General features: G+C 35.9%; 1 protein-coding gene across 1 annotated transcript in view; it reads left to right on the forward strand.

The window, feature by feature from the left end:
- Nucleotides 1–589: 589 nt before the first annotated feature.
- PLA2G4A (phospholipase A2 group IVA) overlaps nucleotides 590–12,809 on the forward strand; it is a 116,503-nt gene continuing 104,283 nt past the window's right edge. The window contains exon 1 of the mRNA XM_044673635.1: nucleotides 590–667. Coding sequence (XP_044529570.1) covers nucleotides 635–667 — 33 coding nt within the window. The 5' untranslated portion in view covers nucleotides 590–634. The remainder of the gene's footprint in view (nucleotides 668–12,809) is intronic.

Below are 12,809 nucleotides of genomic sequence, written 5' to 3' on the forward strand. Positions count from 1 at the left end.
CTTAAAGTATGTTTTTATTGCCTAAGCCATTCATTTGTCATTGTCTTAAATCTGCAACTTTGTTCTAGAAGAACTTTAATAATCCTAATAATCCGAGCTTTCATCTAGTAGCTTTGGAATGGTACCAGGAACACCTGAATTTTTATCCTATCTCGATCTGTGTGACCCTGGGTAAGCCCCTTAACTTCTGTTTGTCTCAGTTTCCTCATCTGTAAAATGAGGATAGGAATAGCACCTACCTTCTAAGGTTATTGTGAGGATCAAACGAGATAATATTTGCCCTGCACTTTGCAACTTTTGCTCTATCAGTGCTAGCTAGTATAGTAGCATCAACCTTCCAGGGCTGTTGTGAGAATTAAATGAGATAGTTATAAATAAAGCACTTAGCACAGTGCTTGGCACTTAGTAAGCACTTTATAAATGTTCACTATTATTTGTCATGATTATTATTGTTTCTTGACTTTGAGTCTCAGTTTTCTCAATCTGTAAAATGTGTAGATTGGAGTGCCTATCCACCCTCTATCTGTGATCCTCCCCTCTAATGGTAATTACTTATTTTGCAGGAATCAAAGAAGCTCTAGTCCTGAGAAGGAACTTCGAAGTGAGAAAAAGTTTGGCTGTAACTGGAACCAAAATGTCCTGCATAGATCCCTATCAGCACATTATAGTAAGTGGTCTTCTGGCAGTGTTGCCTTTAAAAAAATTTTATTCTCTCGATGGATGTTCAAGGTCTTGCCAGGCCAAAACACTTTCCAATGAAGTCCTGTAAGGAGACGTTTGTACAATTTATGAATGAACGTGACCTGCTTGGTATTTTTCACTAAGATATTTTACATCTAAATTTGATTTTGGCAAAAACGTGTTTACATAATACTTCATTCTCCCCCTCCCCCCAAAGTCTTTTTAAAAAATACGAATGTATTTCTGGAAAGTATGGCTAGTAACACTAAATTGTTGTAGGTAGATCCATGGGTACTTCTTTAAATAAAAGGCTCTTGGCCCTTTCTTTTTTGTCATGGCTCCTTTTAACAATCTGGCAAAACCTGGATTCCTTAGAATCAGGCACTCAATGCACAGCATAAAATTATAGAGGGAAGCAATATTGAAATTCAGTTATAAAAATATTTTTAAAAATCATGGACCTAGGGAGCCCCTGAACTAAAGCCCTTATTTAAATCATCTTCATTAGATGCACAGTAAAATCCTTTAATGAATCGTTAGAGAAAGAAGGCATGAAGGAAGTGTTGCATATAAGAATATGCTTTGGTTCTCACGATGTCAGTCCATTGGTAACATAGAATGTTTTTTGATACCTTTGTTAAAAATCCTTAAGTGAACTCCACTGTGGATGATTCTCCCCTTCCACTCCCCCAGGGGAAAGCAGAAAGAATCAGTAGAGAATGTGTAATATCCTGGAATTCCTCTAGGAAGGCCAATATTCACCTAGGATGTGAAGTGGTGAAGTCACAAAGGGTGATGCCAGTCAAGTATGCTTTATGAGAAGCAAAGCAGGGCCTTGAAATCAGCAGTGCTCTGAAATTCTGGATGTGTCTGTATGACAAAAATAGCTGATTCTTTTTCAGAGAAAAGGACTTTAAAATCGGCATATACTCTGATCCACTTATTTGAGTGAAAGATTTTTAAAAACAGAGAAAGTATTATAATAGAAACAGACGAGATTGTTTAAAGTAACTTCTGTAATATTAATTACAGAATAAATTGTTGAAGGAAAGAAATCTGAATGACTTGAATTTTTTTCACTCTTACTCCCTCTGTGAAGGCAATCTTTGCTGTTTATTTTCAGCAAGCAATAATACGAAATTGTTCTAATCCAACTTCAATCAGGCTAGAGCCTTATCATGTCAGTACTCAGGCACCAAGATATTTCTGATTTGCTAATTAATTAATACCGCATCTAACAATCCCTGTTGGTGTGGTGATTTCCTAGAAACACAAGATAAAGATAGGCTAGATTAAAAAAAAACCTTTTGAATCTTTTTTTTTCTGGCTATTCTTTATCTTATTTCAAACTAGACAGCATCTAGGTTGTCTCATGTAATTTTGAAATCTTTCGTAGCCACTGTAAGAGGGAAATAAGTTTTAAGACATTTTGGAACCTCCTTCTCCCCTTTCTCTAAACCCAGTAATATTTAAGTTACCCACAAGTGTTTCCCCATTAGACCACTGACATTCCTAGTATAATAGCTGTGTGATCATGAGTAAGTCTCTTAATGTCTCTGTGATTCAGTTTATTCCTCTGTAAAATGGTACTAATAGTCTCTTTGTTGCCTCATAGGGTTCTCGTGACCATTTGAAACTGCTTTGCAAACTTTGAATTGTAATATTGCTACCACTTATTATTAATAACATATTTGTCCATCCATCGGCATCTCACTTGGTGGAGTAGTGCTATACCTGAAGTCAGGGAGAACCGAGTTCAGATTTGGTATCAGATATTTATTCTGTGTCCCGGCTCAAATCACTTACTTCATCCTTGCCTGTTTCAGTTTCCTCATTTGTAAAAGGCAAAGAGTAATATTACCCACCTCCAAAGTTTGTTGGTGGGAGAATGAGATGCTTGGAAAAACATAAAGTGCTATTTAAATGCTCTTGTTTTTTATTGCTATTACCTTAAAAACTTGTCAGTTACAACTAAGACCACATCCTGTTTGCTTTTTTAGAATAATGGTATTGCTGAGACTCTCTGTAAACACATCTATTGCCCTGTAAATCACAGTAATCTGTAAATTGAAGTGGTTCCCAAGGGAATTAATTTTTTAAAGTATGTAACTTTTAAATCTAATAAAATTAGGTAGTGAGGTAGTGGAGAAAAAGGTACAGCCAAGCCTGATTACCTAAACTTGACATACTGATAAACTCTTCCTTATCCTGGAGGTTTAACATCAGCAGAGTCAATGAAACAATAATGTATTTCTAGCTGACTTTTTGCTGGAAAGAAACCTCACAGACAAGATTAAAGGCATGAAACAATAGTCTCTTAATCTCCTCTGCCTGAAGTGATCAGACACTTTTACCTTTGGTCATGATATGGTCCAGACACTATAAATCTCATTATATTAGATTTTAAGAATTTTCCATTGAAATATTTTAAAAATCTTGGCTCAGTGTATTTAAAATCCATAATTTGTCTGGATAATAGCAGGCTCTGCTTTTAGTTTTTCTTGTAAGCATGGGGGTTATCTTTTTTTAATCTCAATTTAAAATTAATTTTTTAAAAAGTCTCATCCTACAAATTATCCTTGAAAGTATTCGAGTATATCTCTTCGAGTAATTCTCTTCATTTCAAATGACCACACATGTCATGGTTCTTATATTCTTACCTATTCCTCCTTTACCTCTATAAAAATAGCCCTACATTTCATAGCTGATGAATTAAGGAGATTTGTTTTTGTTTATTTTTTCATTCATTTATTTGTCTGATTATTTATTTGTTAATTACTTTCCCTTTATTCAGCAAGCTATCTTGTTTAGTGAAATTCTGAACATCTTATTCTGCAGAAAGTTTTTAAAGTCCTGCCTGGTGAGCATACAGAGTTTAGTTACATGCCTTTAAAGGCCCTATGGGGATGGGCGTAAGTCAGCATTTTCAGCCAAGGATAATTAAATGCCTTGCCAAGCAGTATTAATTTGTCAGCTGCTTATGACCAGGAAAGATGGTCAATTCAATTCAATTTAATTCAGCTCAATCAGTTTTTATGAAGGACTGTGTTCAATGCTAGGAACGCAAAGATAAGGACAAAACTGGCTTAGCTTTTGAGGAGTTTTTCTATTAATGGGATATGACCTGAACCTAATTAAGTGAACACAATAAATCAGTGAATAAAAATCAGTCAATAAATATTTATTAAGTCCATTCTATTCCCAGCGATGTGGTAGCTACAAAACAAAACAAAATGAAACAATTTTAAGGAGGAAAGAATGCTGATATCAGGAGAGAAATCAGAACAAGGCTTTTTAATAGGTACCTGGGCTATACTTTGAAGGTTGGGATTCTTTGAGAATGTGTTCAGTACTGCTCTCAAAGTTTTGCAAAATGTGGGAAATTCTATTGGATTGGTCCAGTGATATCTAGGTCGAGTGATGGTTTACTTTCCATAGAGATAATTTTGTAGGTGTAGAGAGAAAGCAGGTTGAATGTATGGATGAATGAATAAGGCATTTATTAAAAGTTTTTACTATGTGCAAACACTGTTAAGCACTGGACATACCAATAGAAAAGTAGAATGTTCTCTGGTAATTCTTCTACAATTTATGTCTTTGAAAGCTATGTAGAGTACTATGAGGTTACATGATTTCTCCAAATTCACATAGCCGGTCCATGTAAAAATCAGGATTTGGATTCAGATCTTTCTAGATTCCTGGCCAGCTCTCTATTCATTTCCCATGATGTTTCTAATAACATGTTTTCTGCATTTCTAGCAATTATAAGAATGGTGCAATGCAGAATAATGCATGTAAAGGAGTTAATTTTAATCTAAAGAGAGTTAGTTTTTCCATTGAAAAAATGATTTCTTGCAAGGCTTGGTACTTCCATGATTTGGAAAATTATTTTGACACACAATGAGTGTATCAAAGTTACAAGGAAAAAGCAGTAATATGGACTTAAAAAAACTTTTATTCTGAAAAATGTTGAGTCATTTTTCTTGGAGTGAAGAAATTCAAGAATGATCTTACCATCTCTTAACAATAGAAGCTGGTGTCTTGTAATCCTGTAAAATAAAAATTAGTTCAGATTGGAAAATAATTTATCATATTATAACTCTAGTATAACTGCCTGCTGATAAACAAAGGACTTATATAAAAAACCTAAACTTTTTTCTTTTTATTTCTTTTTAATTTAATTTTTTTGATATTTTATTTTTCCAACTACATGTAATAAAAACCCAAATTAGAAGAATAATGCTATACTTACTAAAAAACAATGTCCTGGAGCCACTGTGGTGTAGTGAAAGGAATCCTGGAAGACTTCTCTAACTAAACCAAGCCCTAGGCTTGATTTTATTGCTCATTAACACTGTAGCAGTGTACGTAACACTGTAGCACTTGGATACAACTACTTGTGAGTCAGTGGTCAGATACAACCACCTACTTATCTGAGCCTCAGTTTCCTCATCTATAAAATGGAGATAATAACCCATGACCTAAGGTCACCCTCCTACTCTGCTCTGAACTTACAAAGAGCTGTATTCCTCCTACAGGTAGCGAAAGATGAAAGCTCCGAGTCTTCTCTCTTACACTATCTCCACCCCACCATGAGACTTTAAGGAAAATCACCAATTTAGTCTAGTTATGTTTCATACTTAGGGTCTCCTCAAAATGACAGTATAATAATCTCTTCTAGAAAAGATACTCAATGGACAATATGATTTTTGGGAATAGCACAGATATTTGTTTTCCTCTGCCACAGAAAATGCTTAGAGCACAGAGGACTCATGATTGCAAATTAAGAGATAGAGGAAAAAACTCTCAAATACATTATACTAAGTCTAATTTCCCTGGAAGGTCCAGTTGGCTACATTTCATTCCTACCTGCTCGGTTGGATCAAGTCAGGAAGTCTAAATCCCTTGGCCAGCCAGATATTGACTTTCCTTCGGCAGCTGTAGGATCCTCCTGAAAGTTGGGCTCTTCTCTGAGAAGTGTTACTGTTGTGCAAGTCACTTCCTGCTGAGCACCTGGCACCTGACTCCAGAACTCTGGAAATCTCTAGGCTGAGTAATAGCCATTTTCCTCAGGATTGCTGGTTTCTGAGCTGTGCTCAGAGGATAAAGAAGATGAAAGCTAACCAGGAACTCAGACAAGTTCATCTTCATGCTGCCATGTGCTTATAAATATCAAAGATGAATAGTGTTTCACCTTTGATCATTTTATATAGTTTACAAATGAGTGGATTTTCTTGACTCACTTGTTAATCTTCTTTGGCATAATTCGCCAATATCCCCTTATACCCCACTTCTCAGGAACAATAGAAAAACTGATGTTTCATCTCACCAAGGTGCATATCCTTGAGCAAGAGGCTGGAGCACAGTACCCACAGAAAGAGGTCAGAGTACATAGATAGCTCCATGAGAGGAAAAAAATTAGGAAGTTCTTCCACATCCATCTTTGCTCTATATAGTAGCTATTATTTTCTTATACATTATAAGGGGTACTAAGAAAAAGGAGAAAATTAAAAAAGGAAGACTTTGATTGAAGTTATGTAAAAGAACAAGGCTCAAGAATATCACTTGAAGTAAAAAAGATTAGTTAGCACTTGAAAGTGAGGCTTAAGCTTGGTATAAAAGGGAAAAAATGATGACTAAGTGTGCTGGGTTGAGATTTGACATCTCAATTGAAATATGGCACTTCTAACTACTTAATAGCAACCAACAACATGTTGATTCATTATTTCCCCCCAGGTAATACTATCTGTTGATTCAAACAAAATAATTTCCTATGGTTCTGGCATCTCATACAGACCTGACAATATCTTTTCCAAGTAGGAACCAGCTTAGCTTAGTCTGAGATTAGATATGATAATGACACTGAGAAACAAGGCAAAAGGCTTAAAAAAAACCTAATTGGACAGGAACTACTTTCTTCAGTGAGTTCTCATACTTTAGAAACATTTAAAAATGAATTTTTATAAAATATCTCCAAGAATGAAATGGAGGGAACATTATTAATATATTTTTTTTAATTTTACACCCTTAACTTCTGTGTATTGACTTACAGGTGGAAGAGTTGTAAGGGTAGGCAATGGGGGTCAAGTGACTTGCCCAGGGTCACATAGCTGGGAAGTGTCTGAGGCCGGATTTGAACCTAGGACCTCCTGTCTCTAGGCCTGGCTCTCAATCCACTGAGCTACCCAGCTGCCCCCCATTAATCTATTTTAAAAATAAAAATATTGAGGGCAAAGTGAGGAATTTATTAGAATTATATGTATAAAAAGCAATTCCAAAAATGACAAATAAATGGTCAAAAGATATGAATAGGGGGCAGTTGGGTAGCTCAGTGGAATGAGAGCCAGGCCTAGAGACTGGAGGTCCTTGGTTCAAATTTGACCTCAGATACTTCCCATCTGTGTGACCCTGGGCAAGTCACTTGATCCCCATTGCCTACCCTTACAACTCTTCTGCCTTGGAGCCAATACACAGTATTGACTCCAAGATGGAAGGTAAGAGTTTAAAAAAAAAAGAAAGATATGAATAGACAGTTTTCAGAGGAAGAAATCTACATTATCCAAGTCAAATGAAAAAGGCTCTAAATTATTAGTAATTAGAGAAATAGAAATTAAAACAATTCTGAGGTGCTATTTCATGTCCATCAGATAGCTATAAATTGAAAAAAAGGAAAAATGACAAAATCAGGAGGGAGTTTGGGAAAATAGACATATTAATATAATTTTTGATGGAACTGTGAACTGGTCTAGTCATTCTGGAAAGCAATTAACTATAGCAAAAAGGTGATCTGGCTATTGGGTCTTATCTCACAGGGATAAAATGATATGTGTCCATATGTACAAAACTATTTATAGTAGATTTGTTTGTGGTATCAAAGAATTAGAAACTGAGGGGGTACCCATCAATTGGCAAATGGCTGAACAACCTATGGAATATGAATGTGATGCAATACTCCTGGGCTGTAAGAAATGATAAATGATAAAGGAGATGGTTTCAGAGAATCCTGGAAAGATTTGTATGAAGTGAAGCACTTATTCTGTTCCTCCTCATCTCTGTTTCCCAGCATCAAGTCCTAACTAAAAAAAAGTACTTTGTACAAGAATGTTTTTCTGATTCTCCTTAATACTAGTGTCAACCCATTATTAATTATTTCTAGTATCTACTGCACTTTGGTGTATCTTATCTCCCTTGATTAGAGTTCAAGGGTTTTGAGAGCTTAGAAATGCCTTTCTTTGAACCTTAAAAGCTTAGCACAGTACTTGGCACATAGTAGGTGCCTAGGAAATGCTTGTGGATTTACATGCCTGTAATTGCTGTTTTCCTTAGTAGCTGGTATTTGTGTTTACTCCTTCTGGTCCTCTACACATCACCCCATGTCCTCCTTCTCCCACTGTTGAGTTCTTCCTGGAGCCTCCATTGTGTGGAGGGGTTCAGGCTGACCAGCCTGCATTCTCTGGCTGGCCCTTGTGCTTAACTTACTCTAGACTTCAAAGTCATGTCTGCTTCACCATTACCTCATCTGGGAACTTCCTTTAGTGTGTGAGGCTTTCTCATGCTGGAGCAGCGCACTCCACCCGCAGCCTACTCACCCCATTATTTCTCTTGCAAAATTTATTCCCTACTCCCTATGGATTTCCTTTGGGGACCTCCATTGTGTGAGGAGGTCCAGCTCAGCCCACTTTTTTCCCATCTGGGTCTTATTTCGAATTTTCTCTGAACTTCAAAGCCTTGAATGATGCACCTCTTAAATTCCCTTTGAGCTCCCTTTTGTGTATTGTCTTCTCTCAATAGAAGGTAAGCTTTTTGAGGGCAGAACCTGCCTTTTTTCTTGTGATTAAATCTCTAGCCCTTAGCACAGTGCCTGTCACAAAAATGCTTTATAAATGCTTATTTCTTCCTTTCTTCAAAATAAATGTTATAGGGGCAGTGAGGTGGCTCACTGGATAGAGGGCTAGCCTGGAGAATGGAGGTCCAGGGTTCAAATATGACCACTTTCTAGCGCTGTCAACATGGGCAAATCACTTAACCGTCTGCCTAGCCCTTGCTGCTCTTCTGCCTGTACCAATAATTAGTACTGATTCTTAGACAGAAAAGGAGTTTTAAAAAATAGTGGTAAAAGTGTCAATATTCTCTCTGTCTCTGAAGAATAATTCATGAAATTCACATAGCAAATATATAATATCAGTCTGGGTCTTGTGATGGGCAAACTATGGCCAGCGGAAAAGATGTGGGGGGGACCCCTGAAATGTTCTATCGGACCCCACTACATCACTCCTAATCTGGCGAATACAATGAGTAGGATACGATACAATGAAACTTCAGAAGAGTTGCCTTAGAAACAGATTGACAGATGAGCATTTCCTTTCCTTTGGCCCCCTCTTTAAAAAGTTTGCCCATCACTGGAGGTTGTTCAGGATTCCTTAATGTTGTTACTATTCAAATTACTCCAATTTTCCAGTCATTCCCCTCATATCTGCTCAACACAGGTTCACATACATACATAAAATCATTTTCATGCTTAGTAGCTCTTCAGAGCATTATACTATTCTTTAAAAATAGAATAATAGTAAAACGTTTTTTACATTTCCCGAGGGCATATTTCATTTATATAAAGTTAAACTCAGCCATACAGAACTTTTAGGATTTGGTTGTGCTGAGCAACTGATTTATCCATTAGCTGCAGATGACTAGTTAAAGCACAAAAGCTATTAAATTATAATTTGAATGGAAAATGAATGTATCATGCATTTCTCTTTCTTCATAAATGCATCCTTTGGAGTATCATTTAACCTTTTCTTGATGACTCAGGGGCATTATTATGAACATTTATTACCCAGTGATGCAGTAAAATAATGCCCTCAAGGAATACTGAGATGCTTTTGAGTTATTTGTTCCAACTTTAAAAAGGTCCAAACTTTTGTGCTTTTAGAATTATTTATTTATTTATTTTAATTTTTTTTAAACCCTTACCTTCCATCTTGGAGTCAGTACTGTGTATTGGCTCCAAGGCAGAAGAGTGGTAAGGGTAGGCAATGGGGGTCAAGTGACTTGCCCAGGGTCACACGACTGGGAAGTGTCTGAGGCCGGATTTGAACCTAGGACTTCCCATCTCTAAGCCTGGCTCTCAATCCACTGAGCTACCCAGCTGCCCCTGCTTTTAGAATTCTTAAGTCTCATTTTTAGAATTAAAAAATATTCTCAAATCTGTCAAACACCAAATAAAATGGTATTTTCCGTATACATATTATTTTATTGAAAATAATTTGTATTTTGTCGTGGTTAGTAAATTATGCACTTAGTATTTCTGCTTTTCTGAATTTTTGTTGAAGTATTTATGTTCCAATGATATATGTTCAATTTGGTAAAGATGCCATGAGTAGTCGGTTGATAAACATTTTTAAACATCTACTGTGTGAGAGGAATAGAACTAAGTGCTAGGAATTAAAAAAAGGCAAAAGACAGTCCCTGCTCTAGAACAACTTGCAGTCCAAATGAGGGAGGGAGAGAACATCAAAATAATTGTGTAAACACAAGATAATCCACAGCTGAGAAGTATGGAAACTCTATTCTATTTTGTACTCAGTAATTGCTAGAGTTCCATCATCTCTATTTTTTCCAACATCCATTTCAAGTTCTTACATCTTTTCCTTTTGGTTAGATTTGTTTGGATCTACCTATACTGAAGTAAATTGAGATATCTCACTATTAGAGTTTTAAATTTCTATTTCTATCTGAAAGATAATTAGTGTTTTCTTTAAAACAAAATAAATTCTTAACCTTCTGTGTGCTGGGCTCCTTTGGCAATCTGGTTTTGCTCTTTTCTTACAATAGTGTTTTTAAATGCATGAAATTAAAATACATGGGATTTCAAAGGAAACCAATTATATAGTTACATAAACATTAAAATCACAAATTCATAGGCCCCAAATTGGGAACCTTAACTTAAGTATTTAGATGTTATACTGTTTGATGTGTCTATATATCTTGATTTATATATCTATGTAACGAGGTTCATTTCTGATTCATGGTGCCTTAAGGAGTTCTGAAATTTCCCTCTTTATCTCTTTTTATTGTTTGCTTTAACCTTGTGTGCTGATTTAATTGCTATACATTTTTTAGTTTACTCAGAGCATAATAGATTCTACTCTAGTCCTTCATATAACTTTAAGTTATATAATATTTTTATAATCAAAAAGCATTCCTTAGGGGGCAGCTGGGTAGCTCAGTGGATTGAGAGCCTGGCTTAGACACAGGAGGTTCTAGTTTCAAATCTGGCCTCAGACACTTCCCAGCTGTGTGACCCTGGGCAAGTCATTTGACCTCCATTGCCTAGCCCTTATTACTCTTCTGTCTTAGAACCAACACACAGTATTGATTCTAAGACGGAAGATAAGATTTAAAAAAAAAGCATTCCCTAAACCTCCCCCTTACCCCCCAAGAAAAACAATATATATATATATATATTTTTTTTAATCCCTTACTTTCTGTCTTGGAATCTATTGGTAAGGGCTAGGCAAAGACTTGCCCAGGGTTACACAGCTAGGAAATGTCTAAGGTCAAATTTGAACTCAGAACCCCCTACCTCCAGGTTTGGCTCTCATTCCACTGAGCCACCTAGCTATCTCAAAAAAATAATACAGTTATAAGAAGTATAGTTAACCAAGGAAAACATTTCTGAATTGGCCATGTGCAAACATAAGAAATCCATTCTGCATATATAGTTCAAATGTGTGTGTTTTTTTTTGAAAGAGCATATCAGTGGATTTTGTTCCGTAGTTGATTCCAATTTTTTTCTTCTAGTTTATGTATGAGTTTATCCCATTCACATTTATGCATATTTTTCCAATCCTTTTGTTTTATATTTCTTCCTTTTATCCTCCATACCCCTACTTATGTAAAAAAGGAAGAGAGAGAGAGAGAAAGAAAGGAGAGAGAAAAAGAAAAGATAGGGAGAGCAAAAGAAGGAAAGAGAAAGAAGAAAATTAAAACAGATGAAACAAAGGAAGGAAGGAAGAAAGAAAGGGAAAGAAGAAAGGAAAAGAAGGAAGACAGAGAAAGAGGAAAGAAAGGAAGACAAAGAGAAAGAGTGAAAGGAGAAAAGCAGGTTGTGAAGAGGGAAAAGGAGAGGAAGACAGAAAAAGAGAAAAGAAGATAGAGAAAGATAGCAAAAGTGGTGTTTATCTAATATTTTTTAGTTAAAATAGAGAAAGTTATTTTCTGCTTCTTTTCCCTTCTCATCTTTTTGCTCTACATTAATCACAGCTTCTTACTCTTTCTTTCATGCCTCCTGTCTCCTGGCACTGGAGTTTGTTTTGATTAAGGCTTTTTCTTTACTTATGTTAGCTTCCTCCTTAAATCCCCTATCTTCTTTCTGTACCCGTATATTTCATTGTTGTGTTTAATAAACATTAATGTACTTCTTCAATCTTCTCTGTATGTATTTAACCTACCTTTTTTCTAGTTCAAAGGAAAGTGAGGCATATGCGGTTTCTGTACCCTATTCCCTTACTCCTTATTTGAATATTTTTCATCTCATGCACACTTATATAAGATAGTGATTTTTACTTCCCCTTATCCTCCTTTTCCCTTTACCTGTGATTTCTGTCTTTTCCCAATACCTTTAAAATAAAAACAAACATTAATGCTTTCATATCTCCTTAAATGCATTTAAAAATTTCATCAATTTGTGTTTTTTTTCAAATTAAACAAATATGTATTCCTTTCTTTGTTTTTCTTGACTCATTTATTTCCATTTTAAAATGTCTAATCAGATACAGATTTTTCATCTGAAATACTTGGAAATATCCTATTTCATTAAAAGTCTGTTTTTTCTTATGTAGAATATATTTAATATTGACTGATTGTCTTGGTTGCAAGCTTTGTATTTTGCAATGAGACTCCAAGCACTCTTCTCCTTTTTAGTGGCAGTTACCTTGTCTTTTGTGATCCTTACTATGGTACTTGAACTCTTTTTCTTTCTTTCTCCCTCCCTCCTTCCCTCCCTCCCTCCCTCATTTCCTTCCTTCCCTTCCTTCCCTTCCTTCCCTTCCTTCCTTCCTTCCTTCCTTCCTTCCTTCCTTCCTTCCTTCCTTCCTTCCTTCCTTCCTTCCTTCCTTCCTCCCTTCATT

This window comes from Gracilinanus agilis, chromosome 4, assembly GCF_016433145.1.
Source record: "Gracilinanus agilis isolate LMUSP501 chromosome 4, AgileGrace, whole genome shotgun sequence".
NCBI lineage: Eukaryota > Metazoa > Chordata > Mammalia > Didelphimorphia > Didelphidae > Gracilinanus > Gracilinanus agilis.